General features: G+C 44.4%; 3 protein-coding genes across 3 annotated transcripts; 2 read left to right on the top strand and 1 right to left on the bottom strand.

Moving 5' to 3' along the window:
• The first annotated feature begins 5051 nt into the window (after positions 1-5051).
• On the top strand, positions 5052-8086 carry LOC124692670 (protein GrpE-like). The gene is made up of 3 exons (XM_047226089.1): positions 5052-5279; positions 6699-7211; positions 7583-8086. Exons 1-3 carry the CDS (start codon positions 5052-5054, stop codon positions 7817-7819), a joined length of 978 nt encoding a protein of 325 aa, XP_047082045.1. The 3' UTR covers positions 7820-8086.
• Positions 8087-8851: 765 nt separating this feature from the next.
• LOC124687783 (phosphatidyl-N-methylethanolamine N-methyltransferase-like) lies at positions 8852-13102 on the top strand (the record flags this gene model as incomplete). The annotated part of the gene is given in 2 exon segments (XM_047221530.1): positions 8852-9089; positions 12725-13102. Coding segments are annotated over 2 exon segments (488 nt in total), but the record flags the coding sequence as incomplete, so codon positions are not given.
• Positions 13103-16304: 3202 nt separating this feature from the next.
• On the bottom strand, positions 16305-19766 carry LOC124687781 (nuclear cap-binding protein subunit 2-like). The gene is made up of 8 exons (XM_047221529.1): positions 19659-19766; positions 19352-19575; positions 18054-18192; positions 17933-17966; positions 17590-17688; positions 16901-16948; positions 16733-16815; positions 16305-16651 (listed from the first exon to the last, which is right to left on the bottom strand). Exons 1-8 carry the CDS (start codon positions 19674-19676, stop codon positions 16574-16576), a joined length of 723 nt encoding a protein of 240 aa, XP_047077485.1. The 5' UTR covers positions 19677-19766; the 3' UTR covers positions 16305-16573.
• Positions 19767-21103: the final 1337 nt, after the last annotated feature.

The raw sequence follows: 21103 nt of genomic DNA, 5'->3' as shown, positions 1-21103 counted from the left end.
ACATCATAATTTGTTATAATAATAGAATCATAAGGTAACTTCATTCTCTTTCTAGGGAAGTGTTCCATACCCTTCTTGAGAGGAAATTGATATTTAATATTACCTTCCTTCATATCAATAGTAGCACCAACGATTCGAAGAAAAGGTCTTCCCAATATAATGGGGCAAGATGCATTGCATTCAATATCCAAGACAACAAAATCAACGGGGACAAGGTTATTGTTAACCATAATATGAACATTATCAACTTTCCCCAAAGGTTTCTTTTTAGCATTATCAGCGAGATTAACATCCAGATAACAGTTTTTCATTGGTGGCAAGTCAAGCATATCATAGACTTTCTTAGGCATAACAGAAATACTTGCACCAAGATCACATAAAGCATTACAATCAAAATCTTTGACCCTCATTTTAATGATGGGCTCCCAACCATCCTCTAGCTTTCTAGAAATAGAAGTTTCAAGTTTTAGTTTCTCTTCTCTAGCTTTTATGAGAGCATTTGTAATATGTTTTGTGAAAGCCAAATTTACAGCGCTAGCATTGCGACTCTTAGCAAGTTTTTGTAAGAACTTTATAACTTCAGAGATGTGGCAATCATCAAAATCTAAATCATTACAATCTAAAGCAATGGGATTATCATCCCCAAGGTTGGAAAAAATTTCAGCAGGTTTATCACAGGCAGTTTCAGCAGTTTTAGCAGTTTCGAGTAATTTTGCGCGCTTTGCACTAGGAGTAGAAACATTGCCAACACCAATTATTTTACCATTAATAGTAGGAGGTGCAGCAACATGTGAATCATTAGCATTGCTAGTGGTGGTAATAGTCGAAACTTTAGCTACATTTTTCTCTTTAGCTAGTTTTTCATTTTCTTCTCTATCCCACCTAGCACGCAGTTCAGCCATTAATCTTAAATTCTCATTAATTCTAACTTGGATGGCATTTGCTGTAGTAACAATTTTATTTTCAATATCATCAGGTTTAGCAGCCATTTTATTAATTAAAGAAGATTGTGACGCAGACATGTATGAGATTCGGGTTTCAACATTTGCAAGTTTAGTTTGCAACCCAGAAATCTCCATATTCAGATTTTCAAGTTGATTTCCTATATTCTTCAACAAGGTAGATTGTTCATTCATAGTTTTAGTAAACAATTTATTTTGCTCATATTGTGATTGCATAAAGCTCTTGGTGGATCTTTCAATTTCTAACATCTTTTCCTCATTAGGTGAAACATATCTACCATAAGAATTACCATTAGCAGGATATGGCCTAGAATTTTGAGCAACCAATGAAGCTAACGGAACTTTATTAGGATCAACATTAGTCCTACCATTCACAAGCATAGACATAATAGCATCAATCTTATCACTCAAGGAAGAGGATTCTTCAACAGAATTTACCTTCTTACCTTGTGGAGCTCTTTCCGTGTGCCATTCAGAGTAATTAATCATCATATTATCAAGAAGCTTTGTTGCTTCACCAAGAGTGATGGACATAAAGGTACCTCCAGCAGCTGAATCCAATAAATTCCGTGAAGAAAAATTTAGTCCTGCATAGAAGGTTTGGATGATCATCCAAGTAGTCAGTCCATGGGTTGGGCAATTTTTAACCAAAGATTTCATTCTTTCCCAAGCTTGAGCAACATGTTCATTATCCAATTGTTTAAAATTCATTATGCTACTCCTCAAAGATATAATTTTAGCAGGGGGATAATATCTACCAATAAAAGCATCCTTGCATTTAGTCCATGAATCAATACTATTCTTAGGCGAGAGATAGCAACCAATCTTTAGCTCTTCCTCTTAATGAGAAAGGAAACAATTTTAATTTTATAATGTCACCATCTACATCTTTATACTTTTGCATTTCACACAATTCAACAAAATTATTGAGATGGGCAGCAGCATCATCGGAACTAACACTGGAAAATTGCTCTCGCATAACAAGATTCAGTAAAGCAGGTTTAATTTCAAAGAATTCCGCTGTAGTAGCAGGTGGAGCAATAGGTGTTCATAAGAAATCATTATTATTTGTGCTAGTGAAGTCACACAACTTAGTATTTTCAGGAGTGGCCATTTTAGCAGTAGTAAATAAAACAAACTAGATAAAGTAAATGCAAGTAAACTATTTTTTTGTGTTTTTGATATAGCAAACAAGACAGTAAATAAAGTAAAACTAGCAACTAATTTTTTTGTGTTTTGATATAATGCAGCAAACAAAGTAGTAAATAAAATAAAGCAAGACAAAAACAAAGTAAAGAGATTGGGAAGTGGAGACTCCCCTTGCAGGCGTGTCTTGATCTCCCGGCAACGGCGCCGAGAAATTTGTTCTTGGCGCAAAGTTGACGTGGGAGTTAGAGATCTCTGTGGTGTAACTTTTCTTCGGGTCCCGGCAACGGCGCCAGAAATTTGCTTGATGCGTGTAATTGACACGTCCGTTGGGAACCCCAAGAGGAAGGTGTGATGCGCACAGCGGCAAGTTTCCCTCGGTTAGAAACCAAGGTTTAATCGAACCGGTAGGAGTCAAGAAGCACGTTGAAGGTTGATGGCGGCGGGATGTAGTGCGGCGCAACACCAGCAGATTCCGGCGCCAACGTGGAACCCGCACAACACAACCAAAGTACTTTGCCCCAACGAAACAGTGAGGTTGTCAATCTCACCGGCTTGCTGTAACAAAGGGTTAACCGTATTGTGTGGAAGATGATTGTTTGCAAGAAAACAAGTAAAACAAGTATTGCAACAGATTTGTATTTCAGTATAAAAGAATGGACCGGGGTTCACAGTTCACTAGAGGTGTCTCTCCCATAAGATAAAAGCATGTTGGGTGAACAAATTACAGTCGGGCAATTGACAAATAGAGAGGGCATAACAATGCACATACATGTCATGATAAGTACAGTGAGATTTAATTGGGCATTACGACAAAGTACATAGACCGCCATCCAACTGCATCTATGCCTAAAAAGTCCACCTTCGAGGTTATCATCCGAACCCCTTCCAGTATTAAGTTGCTAACAACAGACAATTGCATTAAGTATTGCGCGTAATGTAATCAATAACTACATCGTCGGACATAGCATCAATGTTTTATCCCTAGTGGCAACAGCACATCCATAACCTTAGGGGTTTCTGTCACTCCCCTAGATTCACGGAGACATGAACCCACTATCGAGCATAAATACTCCCTCTTGGAGTTACTAGCATCAACTTGGCCAGAGCCTCTACTAATAACGGAGAGCATGCAAGATCATAAACAACACATAGGTAATAACTTGATAATTAACATAACATGGTATTCTCTATCCATCGGATCCCGACAAACACAACATATAGCATTACAGATAGATGATCTTGATCATGTTAGGCAGCTCACAAGATCCAACAATGAAGCACAATGAGGAGAAGACAACCATCTAGCTACTGCTATGGACCCATAGTCCCAGGGTGAACTACTCACTCATCACTCCGGAGGCGACCATGGCGGTGAAGAGTCCTCCGGGAGATGAATCCCGTCTCCAGCAGGGTGCCGGAGGAGATCTCCAGAATCCCCCGAGATGGGATTGGCGGCGGCGGCGTCTCTGTAAGGTTTTCCGTATCGTGGTTTTTCGCATCGGGGGTTTCGCGACGGAGGCTATAAGTAGGCGGAAGGGCGAGTCGGAGGGCCGACGAGGGGCCCACACCATAGGGCGGCGCGGGCCCCCCTCTGGCCGCGCGGCCCTATGGTGGCGGCGCCTCGTCGCCCCACTTCGTATCCCTTTCGGTCTTCTGGAAGCTTCGTGGCAAAATAGGACACTGGGCTTTGATTTCGTCCAATTCCGAAAATATTTCGTTACTAGGATTTCTGAAACCAAAAACAGCAGAAAATAGCAACTGGCTCTTCGGCATCTTGTTAATAGGTTAGTTCCAGAAAATGCACGAATATGACATAAAGTGTGCATAAAACATGTAGATATCATCAATAATGTGGCATGAAACATAAGAAATTATCGATACGTCGGAGACGTATCAAGCCCATTGAGAGTCGAACTAGAGATCCCACTTTCATCCCGATCCCCAATCTTCCTCGATGGCGATGCCGACTGAAACAGGGGCAACGGAGGTGCTCAGCGTAGCCCTGTACATGAAGCTCTTGGTCTAGGTTGTGTCTTTTACTTGTCTTTGTGTTCTCTGACAGTATGCCAGTGTGGAGTGTGTCTCCACTGCAAGCGAGCAGTCGCTGGCCTTCCTGGTGGTGCTAGCTACTCTCGTGGAGCTCGTTGCCCGATATCACCTACAAGGTCACCGAGGTGGTGAAGATGAGGTGGGGGAGAGATGGAGATCCATATTGGGAAGGTGCTCATCATTGGACCTCGGTGGCTACTTGTGAGAGGCTATGGCACCCGCTGCTGTGGTCGATTACCGGCTATCTCCAACTCGCTTTTAAATTTGATGGATGAATGCCGTCCTTTCTTCCTCCCGGCCAAGATGTCGGATGGTAGGCAGTGCATCTTTGGCGTAGAGTCTATGGTGTGGTGCCATGGAGGTTTCGTTGTCCCAAGTAGTGGCGTCACCAGCGACAACGAGGTTGTTCTCCCGTGCAAGAAGATGCTTTGGACCTGCTTGCTTTTTTCCATCGACTTGTTGGTGTTCTCTTCTTAAAAGTTAGGAATATCTTCGTTATGTTGGCAGTCTTGTTGTAAGAGTTGTGTACCACCGTTTATTATTAAACAACCTCAGGGTCCTTTCATTTTATCTTGTGAGCATTTTCTCCCCTGTTGTGTGCACGCAACACACTTCATAAATAACCCATCCGAGACTCCAAATTTCGTCAAAAATAGAGGGGAAAAGCTCGTCAAAAATGTCCGCTCGGAAAGGATAGGCGGACGGACGACCGCTGTTTAGCCGAGACCTACCTAGCCTCCGCTTCGAGAAAACACAGGAACTCGCCTGGCGTTTTCGATCCATCGCCACCCACCCCCAACCCCAAGGAGAGTTATCTCGTGCGCCTGCTCTTCTCCCCTGCCGCAGCAAGCACTCTCTCCGTCTATCCCCTTCCCCCGCCCGCCCGCCCGCATGGCTGCTCTCCTCCGCACGGCTGCCGCCCTCGCGCCCCCGCCTTCGCCCGCCCGTGACTCCCCGCGCCGGCCATGCGCCGCGTCCCTCGCCTGCTCCCGCCGGGCACCGGCGCGGCCCCTCCGCGCGCAGCTGCCTGCGGCCGGGCGCGCTCCCGGCCACGCTGCCAGCCGGCTGCGAAGATTGGGGGCCACCAACGCCGATGAGACCGCGCAGACGGCCACGCAGGTGGGGTTTCGCGTCCCCTCCCCATCCCCACCCCTGGGGCGTCTATTGTGTAGCTTCCGTAATTATTGTTTTTTGGTTCACTTCCATGATTTTCGATGGGCGAACGTTTAGTTCCGTAGAAGTGCTATTAGATTTGCAATGTTGTATCGTCTCTGACGAAAATTAGATTTCGGAGTTTGCATACGAAGGGATAAGATGACCATAGGCGACCTGCATTAAACATCCGTGGCCCAATTTTTCACCGTTAGCTAGTACAGTAGCTTTGTAGAGAAAATGTTCGACTGTTTTTCAGCTTTCAACTGTTTAATTCAGTTGAAAAGCTGTGTCTACATGTTATTGTCTGTGCTATTTGGGTGGTGGGATGGATATTCATTCCTTCCTGCACAAGTGTGATTGGTGCAAATTTTACAAACAAATCTTAGTAATAGTGATGGGTAGGTGAGTATTGAACTTAACTTTCAGTTCGTGGGTGCAGTAAACTTTGACATGCTATTTTAGGATAAAATTTAGCCTGACAGCACCTAATATTCAGTTCACCAGAAGTTTGACTTATGTTGGATCATAGTTCATATTCAATATAAGCGTGTTTATATTATCTTGATTTATGCCCAGTACAAATTTGTGAGTTGCGCAGGTGGTCGAGCTAAATTTAGGTTTTGTTTAGCTTGATCAATGTGTAGTATGGTTTGGAAGGAACTGTTTGTGTATGGCTTATATGCTGTAAAAGCCAACCATTTCCTAATGTGAAAGTGTGGGAGCGTTGAAATTCTATTTATCATTTATATGTATCATGAGCTATGAATATGATGGAAAACCCTGCAGTACACCATTTAGCCGTTTGTACTTGTAAGGTCATAGATTCATTTTAGCCTGCCAACTGCATGCATGTGAGCCTGTGCTCATGTGGGAAGGTGCTATTGTAGTTCTTCCTACATCTGGTCCCTAATTATACACAGCCAGTTACTTTAGAGCATGGACTCAGCTGTATTTTGGTGGAAATCCGCTGTCGACTCTTTAGTCCAGATTTAGATTCTTTGTTCAGAACAACGATGTCATTTTGTTATTGCATAGGCTTATTTTATTTGTTACAGAGCAATGACTTAATTGTAGGTTTAGAACAGTGATAAGTGTGATTTATGTAGCTCGTAGTACATGAGTTCAGTTGAATTCACATATTATAGATGATGCAATGATTTGAGTTCTTAGCATGTGCAGATTATTTGATAGCACAAGGATATAATGTCCTTCATTGCCAAGACTGTACAAATATGTAATGCTAACCATTGTGAGATGGCATTGATGTAGTTTTCATCGTTTCGGTAAAAGCTAAGGAAACCTATTATGTATCATTAATAGTCTTGCACAATTTTTTGTACATGATCAGTTGAATATTTACGCTGAAACATTCACATGTCACAGGAGGATACAGAAACTGAAGTTACTGGGGACACTGTTGCTGACGATGGTTCTGTGAGCACAGAAGAAACTTCATCTGTTCTCATCACAGCATTGCAATCATACAAAGAGGCTTTGATAAATGATGATGAAGCAAAAGTTGCGGAAATAGAGTCCTTTTTGCTTTCTATTGAGGATGAGAAGAACTCCCTAATGAGCAAAATTACTACTTTAGATGCAGAATTGACAACTGAGAGAGATCGTATCTTGAGGATAAGTGCTGATTTTGATAACTACAGGAAGAGGACAGAGAGAGAGAAGCTTTCTTTGATGAAAAATGTGCAAGGGGAAGTTGTTGAGAGCTTGTTGCCTGTTTTTGACAACTTTGAAAGAGCGAAAACACAGTTAAAGGTGGAAACGGAGCGCGAAGCTAAAATAAATGACAGCTACCAGAGTATTTATAAGCAATTAGTTGAAATTTTGAATTCACTGGGCGTTGAAGATGTGGAAACTGTTGGCAAACCTTTTGATCCTATGGTAATCGGCATCACCTCATATTTTGAATTGAGCAATTTTTACCTTTAGTTAAACTTTCATGTTACATATGAATTTCTTCCCTTGCATGGTCTGGTGTTAAGTGCGCCCATCATCAAACATCCAGTTATAAGCAGAGGCAAATGATTATTGTTACTAAACTGTGATAGAGTAAATAGCCTTTATGTGAAGTCTGCTTTTCAACGAGAGAGATCTTAAGTAACATCCTTGTTTCATGACTTTGGATAGTATCATAGGAATGTGGAAATGCTATTGAGCTGTACTAAAATGAGCTGAATCTCTCACAAAGTATTTAGTTTTGGTGTTTGATAACTTTATTTAACAATGGTTCCTTTTTGCACATTCTGTTTCAGCTTCACGAGGCTATTATGCGAGAAGAGTCAGTGGAGTATGAAGATGGGGTAGTCATCCAGGAATTCCGTAAAGGTTTCAAACTTGGTGATAGATTATTACGTCCGGCGATGGTCAAGGTGTCTGCCGGACCTGGCCCTGAAAAGTCTGGAGATGATGATATAATCGGTGAAGATAGTGTAGCGCCTCAAAGGTCCGACGATGAAGATGATGGTTTTGATGATGTCGATGCTGAGTAATTGAGCTCATTTGCAATTTTGGAAACAATGAGGTCCAGAAGTTTTGATGTCTTTTTTTTTCTGGAGTGTACCGAGCAGGTTACAGTATAGAGTTAGATATTTTACTCCCCAAAGTGTGCCGGTTCTCCCTTCTTGCTGTTAACATGGAGTGTTGATACTGTGGAAAAAAATTATGTATCCTCCTGGTATGGTCATTGTTATGGTTAGGAATTCTTGTTGCTCATTCTAGCAACAACAATGTTATATATATGAGGTTACTGTGGCTGATCCGCTGGAGCCAAACACCTACATCTGTGACTTTGCTTACATTCAATCTTTATCTAGTGGATGGAGGATTCTTGCATCTTTGCTTCCTACAACAATTGCTAGTACCTACAACATCGAATATGTGTAGTACAAAAAATATTTTATGATGAAACTAATTTAGTATAGTATATGATTTCTTATATTCTCTCCATCCATAAAAAAATGTTGAAGGTACTAGCGAAGTATCTGTACACTCAAATTTAGACAAATCTCTAACATTCTTTTATGGAGTAGATTAAATCGAACTTATGGGGAGTTGATAAATGGAATGCAGTTGACACATGGGAAATTCAGACATCTGAGATTTAACGATATGATTTCTTTAGATTTGGTCGAACTTGGGAGTAGTTGATAACTGGAATGCATTTGGTGACACATGGTAAATTCAGACATTTGAGATATATATAAGAAGTCCTCACAAGTATCAGTAGTACAACTCAAATTCTCAACCTTGCAGCTCCTCACCTTCAAAAACACTTATTTTTTGCAACCGGTCTTCATGCTGAAAAACTGTACTGTACCTTTTTTACTAGACGGAAAGACTGAAAGGTACTCAGCTCAACAAAAAAAAAAGGCTGAAAGGTACTTAACTACTTCCATGTAAAAACCACAGTGTGCTCCGTTCCGTCCTGGGCAAACAGTCGAACAGCTGGCGTGCTCTCAGTCTCAGCGCTAAACGCGAACCCGCAAATCTTAGCTCACCCGAGATGGCGAGCGTGGCGGCCTTGGCGGCGGGCGTTGGCGTGCTGCTGCCGTTCCCGTTCTACTGGGCGCTGTGGAGCCACCCGCAGCGGTGGGTGGACCTGTGCGGCCGCGGCGCCGACCCGTGCCGCCGCATGGCGCAGGTCTCCCACGTCCTCAAGGCGCTCCAGCTCCTCGCCCTCGCCTCCGTCGCCTCCTTGTCCTGGCCCCCGCCCCCCTGCTCGCTCGCGCTACTCGCCTTCGGCCAGTACCTCAACTTCAAGTAAGCATCAAGTTCAACTTCTCGTCCCGGTTCAGATTAGCTGCAACGCGCTTCTAGGTTTTTCGATCCTGTGAGGGGACATATATTGTTTGCCTTGATTAAATTGGGGCTTAATATGCCACTTCGTGGTTTATAAAGAACTGAACTGGGTGCATTTCCATGTTCTGTAGTTTTCAGATCAAAAGGCTTTTTCCCCTGTCCCATTTCCCACGGTCCATAGTCTCATAGAGGTTATCAGGTTTTGTTAGATTTAGGAATAGGAAGTCGCCAGTTTGGATGGAAATGTTCTAGTGCAATCTGTCCATGTAAGAGCACCTCCAGTCGCGTCCCCCAAACCGTCCCCCAACCGTCGTCGGATTGAGCGTTTGGGGGACGTGTTTTGTTCGTGCCGCGTTTGGGGGACGTCGCTCCCCAGTCGCGTCCCCCAAACGTTGCCCCCAAACTTTTTTAAAGGGTTTTTCAAAACACAATCATTTATTAAATATAGCATACAAATAAAATATGTTTGCGGAGATTGTTTTCAAATTAAAATACAACAAACAATTAAACAATTAAACAAATATGGCTAGATCAAGGTGCTGCGGCATTTGCTGATAATCCTTTGATCCTCCACAAATGCTGAACGAGATCAGCTTGAAGTTGCTCGTGAACATTGCTGTCACGGATCTCTGCGTGCATGGCGAGGAAATCAGCAAAATCTGCAGGCAACTCATGATCAACCTCCGCAAGAGGGCCCTGACACTCATAGGGACCAACATGTGTCCTGGCATGATTCTTGCGGTCATTCTCGATGATCATGTTGTGCATGATCACACAAGCCTGCATCACCTCCCACATTTGGTCGTGAGACCAGCTTAGAGCAGGGAACCGGACAATTGCAAATTGAGCTTGAAGCACACCAAATGCCCGCTCGACATCCTTCCTGCAAGCCTCCTATCGCGAAGCAAAGTGGGAATTCTTCTGACCTGATGGATTCGAGATTGTTTTGACAAAAGTGGCCCATTCTGGATATATACCATCTGCTAGATAATAGCCTTTGGTATATTGGTGGCCATTGACCTCATAGTTGCACGGTGGAGCATGACCTTCCACTAGTCTGCTGAACACCGGAGACTACAGCAACACGTTGATGTCATTGTGTGATCTCGCCATGCCAAAGAAAGAATGTCGAATCCACAGGTCATAATCTGCCACAGCTTCAAGCACCACACTGCAATATCCATGATGTCCTTTGTATATACCTTGCCAAGCAAACGGGCAGTTCTTCCATGACCAGTGCATGCAATCGATGCTTCCAAGAATTCCAGGGAAGCCTCTCGCAGCATTTTGTTCCATGATCCTTGCAGTCTCTTCCTCAGTTGGCCCTCTCAAGTAGTATTTGCCAAACTTTCCCACCACAGCTCGGCAAAACTTGTACATGCACTCAATGGCAGTTGACTCACTCATGCGAAGGTAGTCGTCATGTGTATCGGCAGGTGCTCCGTATGCAAGCATCCTCATGGCGGCGGTGCACTTCTGAATCGATGAGAACTCGACATCGCCTACAGCGTCGTGCTTGAGCTTGAAGTAGGGGTTGAACTCTCGAACGCCGTGGAGGATATTAATGAACAGACCCTTGCTCATCCTATACCGGCGCCGAAATTTTTTGGCATGTGTTGCCTCATCTGCGAAGTAGTCGTTGTGCAGCATGGTATACCCCTCCATCCTCTGCCGGGGCTTCGACTTCTTTCTCCCCGGCCTTGATCCTCCGCAGCGCGGCCTCTTCCTCTTCTCCGCCTCGGCATTAAGCACGTCCTGGAGGGCTGCGATGATCAGCAAATGCTCCCGGAGGTCGTCGTCGAAGGCTTGCTCGTCCTCCAGCAGTAGGGCAATCATCTCGTCGTCGCTATCCATGTCTGAAGCAAAATCAATTGTTAAAATTGCGCCGTGGCAGACGAGGCAACGAACAGCGGCCAATCGCGCGTACCTGGCAAGTCGTCGAGCACCTTGTGTGCGTGGAGGTGGGGCGGATTTGACGCTGCGTTCTGGGACGCGCTGGCGAAGCGGTGGCGGCGGAACGACCAGCGAGAGTGCCAACCGCGACGACGGTGCCGACTCTCAGAAGAGATCAGTCGTTGAAACGGCCGGCAAATCCAGCGGCGGAGGAGGGGTGGGAGGCGCGGGAGGGAAGGAGCGACGAGAAAAAAGGCGCAAACCAACATTTTATGGAAATAGTCGCCGACATGTGGGAGCCCGCCTCGCTTTTCGTTGTGTCCGGCGTGCCCGGAGCGTCCCCTGTGGGGCGAGGACGGCCTCGGGGCGCCGGACACCGTATCGAGGCGCGCTGGACAAAAAGCGGCTTTGGAAGACGCGGCTAGGAACGTTTTTTTGTCCGGCGCGCCCCAAATCCCTTTGGGGGACGGTTTGGGGGACGCGACTGGAGATGCTCTAAGCACTCCTAGAGTATGTAATAACTATGTAAGACTTGATACCGACAGTTTAACAACTTCAGTGCTACAGATACGCTGTGCTCAAGTTAACACTGCCATGTGTGTTTCGAAAACTAAGAAAAACCAAAGAGTTGGGGAGAAGTAACTAGTGAGGCGAAAAGGTCTGGGTGCTGTACAAGGAATCTATTGAACGTTTTCTTCTGTTTTACTAATTATCAGCACGAAAATAAAACAGAACTTGCAGCTGAACGGTGATTAAAATCAAATCTGATGCTTTCAGCTATTATGAAGAAATGAATTGGAATTCCATTTTATTTTGAAAAATATGAACTCATATACAGTTCTTTCAATTGATCAATACATCTATTTTGCCTTGTCTTTCTTCTCTCGCATTCTCAGTTATTTTGGTTAGGTGCTATTGTCATGATCTTCTTGTTATAAACCATGAATTCTTACAGGCTTAGAAAAAAACCTTGAAAAAATGGTAGGGTCTTTGATCATTGAAGATTGTAGTTGGAATCAACATTAGCTGTAAGGCAATGGGATTCCCTGGTGTAATTGATGCCAGCAATTTAGGTCTTTGGTGCTCATGGATAATGTAGTTCTATATGTCTACAGTTACAGGGCAGTGCCCAATCTTTTGGATAATGCCAACAATCATGGTAATGAATGTTGGTGGTTTTGTTATGTGTGAACCACTGCCTCGGAGAATCGGAGATTCTAGTCATTGCTGCCTCAGTAAACATTACGTTATTATGATTCAGCTACATGCCTACACCTTGATGACTATGCTAATGCAGTAATGCCTCTGCATTTATATGTTTCGTATATTCACTTTATGTCACTGGGAGAGTATGAGGCCATGAGGCACTCAAGGTCCAAACTTTCTCGGTGTTCTGGTTTTGATGTTTTGGCTTGGACTACCATCATTTGTATATTCATCTATATTCTCATACAGGCCACTTTGTATAGCACATTGTTGAAGCATTGGGCCAGAATAACTTAGTTGTGGACAATAGTTTGATGGACGCTGTATCCTACATAATCAAATATAAGTGAATGTCCTAGCTGTAGACAATGGTTTTGGCAAACACTGTATTCTACATTAATCAATTGAAGTTGCTAATTCATTACACGTCAGTAAAGCAAGAGAAGTACATCGCCATTCTTCTGACGTGCTGCTGAAATATTTGATTTCCCTTTCAGGGTGTACCAGCTGCTCGGTGAGTCAGGTACCTACTACGGCGTCCGGTTCGGAAAGAAGATCCCGTGGGTGACCGAATTTCCGTTTGGTTATATCAAGGACCCCCAGTACGTCGGGAGCATCCTTAGTCTTGTGGCAGTGCTGTGCTGGGTTCCCTACCAGTATGTTCTCCTCTGGTGCCTCGGCTATGTTTTCATGATCCTGGTCGAAAGCAAGGAGGATCCTGCCACCCGGGCAAAGCTGCTCTCCTGACTGTTTAGTTGCTGTGCAGCTAAACTCGTGATCTCTGTTCCTCAGTCTGTCAGTCGTATGGTCCTGGAGGTGTCCTGACACTGGCTAAACATTGCTTAATAAAGAGATGTGGTTTATTTTTGCTGAAACGTGATGAGTAGCTATTTGACCATGTTTCGAAGTTATGGTGTCTCCCATTCTCGTCGTGTGGATTGTGTGGAACACCCTTCCCATCCGTGGCGCCGTACAAGTTGTTTCTGAAACTGTGAAAAGATGGTGCGGGTCAGGTTCTAGGTGACCCAAGGAACCAGGTGAGACGGTTATACGGTTCTAAAGTGCATCTCTGTGTTGCCCTATCAGACTGGTGGAGTGTGCACTTGCCATGCTCGCACGCTTTCCATCAAGCGTGTCTGGACCCTTAGGTGTACCCCTACAGCTCTACTGTCGTTGGGTGTACCCCTACAGCTCTACTGTCGCTCGCTTATTATGCCAGGAGGAGCCCTTTTCATGTACGAGGACAGTCCAGTCCCGTGATGGCGATGATCCCAGTCACGGAGCTATGGGCGGGTTTGGTAGGCTGCATGTCCCTCGCATCGGGCCAACAATTTTCGGTCTGTTTGGATGTCTGGGCTGAGCTGCGTTATTGCATCGCACGGTTCTCAAAGCACCACTGGGACAGGCCTTAGAGGAACGCTCGAAATGGCAGTTTCTCCGGAACTAGGCCCGTTGCGGCCAGAAGGCTGCACGCGTGGAAAAGGGAGGCGGAAACGCCGCGTCCCTTCGGGAACATGCGCCATAATTAGCCTTACCGTTCCCCTCTCCTTCCTCTCACTCGCGACCGCACTCTCACCTCCCCAAACTGACACATCACCCGGCGGTTCCCCTCCCGTCGACCAACCCGCCGCACGGAGGAGCACTGGGGAGGAGTAGACCTCGGTGAGCAGCACCGGTACATCGGCCGCAATCTGCTCCGCAGTCTTCATCGGCATCTCGACTTCGCCCGCGACCTCGAGATCGTCCTCGGCCGGAACAATGGCGGTAACGACCTCTCCTTCTCACCTTTGTAACATGCTATTCTCGGGCATTTGCGACGACATGCACATTAGATCTGCTAGGATTTCCATTACGATAGGGTTCGGATTGATGTTTGCAAGGTGTTCCTCGTCATTGGTTGTTGTTCTTGTCCAGTTATTGATGTTCACGGTCTCGATTTGCTTAGATCTGTTACTCTAATATCGGATTGCGGTAGATCCTTCATAGACCGGGCTTTGGATTGGTGAAACTGGCAGATTGTACTGTGCATGCATAGAGGGGAAGGTTTTTTTGTGTTCGGGTTTAGCATGTTGTGATTGTTGTGCGAAAGATTAAGCTAAGTCGTGCTAGTTTGTTCAGACGCAAGAGGAGTGGGCGGACTTGAAGAACGAAGTTGTTATGCTCAAGAATATGCAGAGAACACAAGCACAAGTGATGAGGGCTAAGAAACAGGAATGGGAGGCAGAAAAAAGGCTTTGGAGGCTGAGAAGAGAAAGCTAGAGTATGACATATACGATATGCTTCAAGTGAACTTTTCAATCAAGGACAAGCTCAAGATGATCAGGGCTACTTGTGACGAGTGATGAATGTGATGTAGATGTATTGTACAAGAATTTGTAATGTGTCCTAAGTACAATTTGTAATGTACCCTAAGTACCCCTCGTAATGTACTCAATTCGAACTGATAGTTGTGTTGTTTCTTGATTGAACTAGGCCAACGATTATAACCTGGGATCATAGTATGAGGAGATGATTGATCAGAACCTATGACATGACTTAACATGACCATGCCATTGGTTTTGGTCAAACATCTCCTACATATGTCATCATTATATGAGACCTCTAATACCCTGCTTTGCATGTTTCTGCTTCTTCAGTTCTGCATTGGCCAATGATTCAACTATGGCACAATGGCAGGCAGGGTGCTGCCCTCAAACGTAGTCATGTGTGCCATATTACTGACACACTAGACTTAGTTTGCGGACAGTCCCTTTGTCTGCCGTGTGATCCTACATATGAGGCCTCGTTTTGCTATGTCTGGTGCATTGGTCAATGATTCAACAAAGGCACAATGGAAGGCTAGGTGGTGGCCTTAAACTTAGTCACGTGTGCCACTATCGTAGCACACTACACTTAGTTTGTGGCCACTCCCTATGTCTGCCGTGTGAGCAAATGTATGAGGCCTTACTAATGTTATCAATGTCCGTTTTCATCTAAACTACTTGTGAGCAAGCACACCTCTAATTGCTTGTGTTTTTCTGGCAGACTAAGAAGATCATGCTTGGGTCACCTGCTGAGGTTTCCGACGAGGGACCGGCGAAGAAGCGTCGTGGAAGGCCGGCTAAGGTTGGCCACTTCCACGAGGAGGTAGGGCCGGACCACTTCCTCAAAATCATCTTCAAGCCCACCTTCGGCCGGCTCATGATCCCTAAAGCTTTCGTCAAATGGTTCGGAGAAATTCCTTCCAACATCATCATCACCACCAACACCGGATGCAACTGGAGGATGACTACGAGGAGATAAGGCAATGATGTATTCATCGACCAGGGATTGACGACATCCGCCGTCGCCCATCAGCTCAAGGTAGGCCAGTTCCTCACCTTCAGGAAAGTGTCCTCCTTGGAGTACAGTGTGGTCATCTTCGACCACACCTGCACTGAGGTGGTGAGCAGGTGCCCGTACCAAGGCGATGACACCAGATGTGTTGTCTTCGAGCATCATGTCTGAAACTAACCTGGTACCATGTCGTGTCTAGTTGTTGTTCGCGTCTAGTGTGTTGAAATATGATCCTGTCTGCCGTGTCTAGAACTATGATTGTGTCTGCAAAATGTTGTGTCATGAACTTGTGTCGTCTATGATCACTGCTAAGTTCTCTGTCGTCTATGATTGTGTTCTTACTTGTGATGTTGATCGCTGGTAACCTCACCACTGAAGGGAAGAGGTTAGCAGAACCGGATTATTGGTTGCAACCAAATAGTACTAGCACCGTTCTGCGCTGCTACAAGGCCTGAAAACCGACCTACCAAACGGCCAGAGCCTAAATCTCCACGGGACCAAAAAATCTCTGTGCAAGTCACCAAACAAAGTCGCTTTTATGGCCATGGCCCATCTTGGACGCGCAGGGGGCTCCTTCTCACTGCGCCAGTGGTGCGGGAATTAGCTGCAGGCAACCAAACGCGCCCTATACCACTCCAGTGTGTCCGAATGCAAGACCTCTGTAACCTAGCCTATATATTTTTAATGTCTGGTCGGAGTAGTTCTTCTACTATATCATACATGTAATATTATCTGAAAGTGATGGTGATACAGAAGAAAATCTAGTAGCCAAATATCAGGTTATGTTAATCATGTAAAAACAGTCTTAATCAGTATCATACACATGCACACGTTTCAGTGGGTGCTGAATATCATATCAGTCACATGTGAAGGCTATGCATACGCTGATGAACAGACTCTAAAATGCAGAAGAAACACAAATATCTCCCAAGGGAAACTTAAGTTATACGGCATACAACAGGATAAAGTAGATAATCCTACAACTGAAGTCATTTGGGCATTGGCATATGGCAACAATTTGCTTCTCGGGTTCAGCGACGGCGTTTATTATCGTAATCATCTTCTTCCTCGTCAGAATCACCTTTCTCGCGAAATCTGGGATTCTTCTCCTGTACAAGAAACCATGGAATACTTAGTAAGTGTATCATGTTTGTGAAGTGGAGGTAAGGGAAGGTAGATGCTGAAATTACAGGCTCTTGATTTGCATCTCTCCTAGAGTCCGAGTCAGGTGCTCTCCTGGAGGTATCTGGCCCAGAGCGTCTTCGTTGGTAATCTGACAGGGCATCAGATCATGTTATTTTCTACCTCCAAAAGGTAAAACACAGATCTACGAATACACAAAAAGAAAGCTGTGTCACCTCTGTCATTCCGGTCGCTGTATCCTCTCTTCCTGTCAGCTCTGTCAACTGCATATTTAAATGAAAAACACATTAGTTTTTATGTAAATAGATAGTCAGGGTAGGCAGGGGCCATAAGCATGCCATTGACAGCATGGAGTCAAATACTGGAAAAACTGAATACATACAGCAAAATCACATTTCTGACGACATGTAAATGGTTTGTACAACACTAAAGCATTACTGAAATGCAAAGCAGGCTGACAAACAAGATGGGACTAAAGAAAGTAAAGAAACAGGATTTCATCCCACTAGCAGATCACTGCAATAGAAATGATACTGGACCGTGTAGTGAATGCTCTATGCAAGTTGAAGTGCTACTGCAGAGAAACACTAATATGCTCCCCTGCCAGCGGCTAGTTACTTCAACTGTGAAGTCAAACTGTATGACAGGTCTGTCATGGTATTATAATTTCATTAACTACGTTTATTATTTAAACATGGAAGTATTTTTCTGTCTGGGATTCTGGCAAATAGGTCCGCGTTGCAAATCTACCAAAGAGGCTATTTTCACAAGCAAACCCTCGTAATGTTATGACAGCTATTCTAGTAAGGTATATGGAGACACGAAATTACAAGGTATGTGGACGTAATAAATGCATAAAAGACTTGGTTAAAAAACGCATAATACAAATAACTTCAAAACTTACACTGAGGTGGAGCATTTGTTTGAAAACCTACACCATAGTCAACCAACTCTCTTTGTGCTTCTAGCTCTTTCTGAACCATCTTGCCATAGCCACCCCTTCGTAAGATTCATTAAGGAAGACTCAAGAGTAATTTACAGGTATAAAATAAAATATGTAATGACATACTACACCAGTAAGAAAAATACAGTTGAGCATCTAAAAAGCAAGCAGCACTGTACAGGTGTATGGATAAAATGATGGAAGCATTTTCAATATGAGCTAACACAGCAGGTTTCTGAGTATGCTAACACTATAAACCCACATCACTGTGCAGTAAAAGGGAAATTGTAGTATCAAAGGATATCAGGATCGTAATCTGTGCGGTATTCATCTCTAACCTGCGAAAAGAGTAAATAATATCAGTATGAGTTGGGTACAAGGTCCTATTTATCTGTTAAAGATACATAATAAGATCGTGATAATACTTGTCCACCACTCCTTCCACGGCCCCATTGCCTGCCTTCTTGAAAGCCCCAATCAAAATCAACACGAATTGGGCGATCATCAAGCATTGTGCCACTAATATATTTGACCGCATCTTCAGCATCTTCCCTGGAGTAGTACCTGAATATGGAAAAATAGAAAGAGTTGGAATAAACTTTACAAGCTAACAATGGTAATATTGGCTTGAATTAGATACACAACATCTTCCAAACTTTGAAGACCTTTAATAGAAACTCCAATATATCATAGAAACTCCAATATATCATAAACATATAAGACCAGAACATCAGCGTATGCCCTACGCAAGTCTTCTGCACCGATTTATCCCAGAACAAGGCATACTGCGGTTTGTGATGACAATAATACAGAGTTTCGACCAATACTTTCAACATTCATGAAGCATATGCAACCAAATATGGCAACAGAAAGATCAACTTTTAAGAACAAAAGAACGTACTCACACACCAAACAATCTAACCAGATTCAGATACATGATGATACATTTAATCCACCAATTCGCCTAACCATAAGTTACAATCTCAGCCTGCTCAACAACAAAAGATATTCTAACCATGGAATGCACAGTCAAACAGAACATGCGTTATGTTGTGACATCCAAGCACACAGACAAGAGAATTTTTTTAAGAGATACATATGACAGGCAAGCCTCACATTGCACTTCGTGAGGGTAAGGCTTGCCACTAACACCTTCCCAGACCCCGCACAGTGTGGGAGCTCTCAGCACTGGGTACGTCCTTTTCCTTTTTTACATATGACAGGCAAGCCATTATGTACCGGTAAAATAACTAGCTCTACAAGAACCAAGGACACACTATTACACTGCTAATCCCTTACAGAACCCCGCAACTGAGCTCCAGAAGATCTACGGCAACATCTAATTCCCCAAGCTATGCCATACATACACTGCGAAAGCACATGTTCCCGATCTAGCACATTTCACAAATTCCCAGCAGCACCGAAATTACATCAGGCATTCTAATCCCACAATTCAAAGGTCGCCTCTCACAAGTCACAATCATCACACAACCAACGAATTTAAGTCAATGAGTAATCAGAACTAGACAGCCATCCTTCAAGCATCTAACTACATCAAAATACATCTGGACCTCAATAATCAGAACTAGACAGCCATCCTTCAAGCATCTAAATTAGGGTAACGCCGGTTGTCTAGAATGTTGACATACTACAGAACCAGATCCAACATAAGAGGAGCTAAATAAATGAAACCCTGAGGGATGAAGGGGAAAGAAGCACGCACAGTACGAAGCAGAAGCCGCAGGGGGTCTTGGTGTTCTTGTCGAGGCCCATGATGATCTTCTTGATCTCGCCGGCGCGGGAGAATAGCTCGTAGGCCTGCTCCTCCGTGCTGTAGAAGGACATGTTCCCCACATACACCGTCAGCGACGCGAGCAGCGCCGCCTCGAACTCCTCCTGCGTCCCGGTGAACCGCCGGTCCCGGTACACCGACAGCTTGCTCGGGTCCTGGAAAAGCAAAGGCGCCGGCCGTGTGAGCGGAGAGGCATGGCGAATCGAAGGCTTGGCTAGGGTTCCGGGGGGATCCGTACCTTGAAGAGGGACGCCATTGTTGCGGCGGCCGCGCTAGGTCGAGAGCCCTTATTGAGGTGAGGGTTTTGAGTCGAGCAAAGGGTTGCAGTTGGGGAATTTGATGTCTTGTGGTAGGCCAATCTGAATCTCTGAACCCCTTGTGCTCACGAATTACTTTTCTATACGAAAGAAAAGGAGGATGGAAGAGGACCAGTAAGTTTCGAATTACACGATATCTATTTCCTAAAAATCCATTTTTTACGAGTATTTCATCACCGCTGCTTTTTTTTTGTCTACTTTTGTAGTCACATTGTCATCGTGTTTATATTTTTCCAAAAATAAAACATCAAAAACAATCCCAACAAGTAACGATTTTAGAAGATTCACTAAAAATAAAATACCGTAGATCAGTATAATGTATAATAACCGCATATTATCTGTGCGGCTTGTAGATACCCCACCCATGGCTTGGAGATAAGGACGGCGACAAAATTGGAGCGAGCTTGGCTAGACAATTTTTTCTCTATAACACGCCATGGAAGATGTATCATATTTCATAGAAGAAAGGCCAAGACGGTCGATACATCGCCATTGAAGGCTACAATTAAATGCACAACTGCCAAGAGGCTTACAACACACCGTCAACCAACAACCCAACGATAACAACTTGCCTTGTCAAACCTCCTTCCAAGGATGGTGAGGAGATGGCGTACAGAGCTATACGACTGTGACACGGTCCAAGAAAGACACCACCATAGCACAATAACCACTTTAAGTCAACTCGGACCAATACACCTCCCCCCATGAACCTAAGAGACAATGAGTTGAAGCAGTAGCGGAGCTTGCCAGGAAAAGTTGGGCAGGCCAACAAGCTTAAGGATACTAAAATGGGTTGTTATTGGACCAAATTTACCAATATGTAGACAGAAAATCTCTAAAGTTGGGCGGGCCATGACACAGTTTTGTTTCAACTAAGCTCCACCCCTGAGTTGAAGGGATCCGGTGAAGGAGCAGACTAAGTTGAATCTACCATGTCATACATTAACACCCCGGAAGCCCACGCCCTGGTAAGCATCCAACACTAACAGCACATCACAACACCCCCAAATATTGTCCATTGTCACATTGGCCTCTCCCCTGATAGCCAAGGCAACATCTTCAAAAAGAGAACGACATTTTGGCGCCATTGCCACCTAGTCCGATGAACTTGACCTAGGGTTTCCCATGGCACCGGAGGAGAGAAAGACATAGTTGGGACCAAGACCACACCTCGAGGAAGGAAGATGAAACTGCATCTAATGCCCTCTCATGGATTTTGGATGATCGATGATAACACGTTAGTCCAGTTCATGCAGGTCATAGCCCCAAAAAAGTTGGTATCGACATGCCGAAGACTTTGAAGAATCTCTGCTGCAGCGATACAGATAACCTTGAAAAACGACACAAAATAAGAACTCATAAGTGT

Source organism: Lolium rigidum, chromosome 2 (genome assembly GCF_022539505.1).
Source record: "Lolium rigidum isolate FL_2022 chromosome 2, APGP_CSIRO_Lrig_0.1, whole genome shotgun sequence".
NCBI lineage: Eukaryota > Viridiplantae > Streptophyta > Magnoliopsida > Poales > Poaceae > Lolium > Lolium rigidum.
This window is presented reverse-complemented; position numbering and strand designations above follow the sequence as displayed.

Bases quoted from the DNA above. Each gene is read 5' to 3' on its own strand.
- LOC124692670 (XM_047226089.1), top strand. From the start codon at position 5,052: ATGGCTGCTCTCCTCCGCACGGCTGCCGCCCTCGCGCCCCCGCCTTCG. The intron at 5,280-6,698 runs GTGGGGTTTCGC...CACATGTCACAG, and splicing joins CCGCGCAGACGGCCACGCAG to GAGGATACAGAAACTGAAGT. The intron at 7,212-7,582 runs GTAATCGGCATC...ATTCTGTTTCAG, and splicing joins GCAAACCTTTTGATCCTATG to CTTCACGAGGCTATTATGCG.
- LOC124687781 (XM_047221529.1), bottom strand. The intron at 18,193-19,351 runs GTGCGTGCTTCT...TTCCATATTCAG, and splicing joins TGCGGCTTCTGCTTCGTACT to GTACTACTCCAGGGAAGATG. The intron at 16,949-17,589 runs GTAAGTTTTGAA...TTAAATATGCAG, and splicing joins AACAAATGCTCCACCTCAGT to TTGACAGAGCTGACAGGAAG.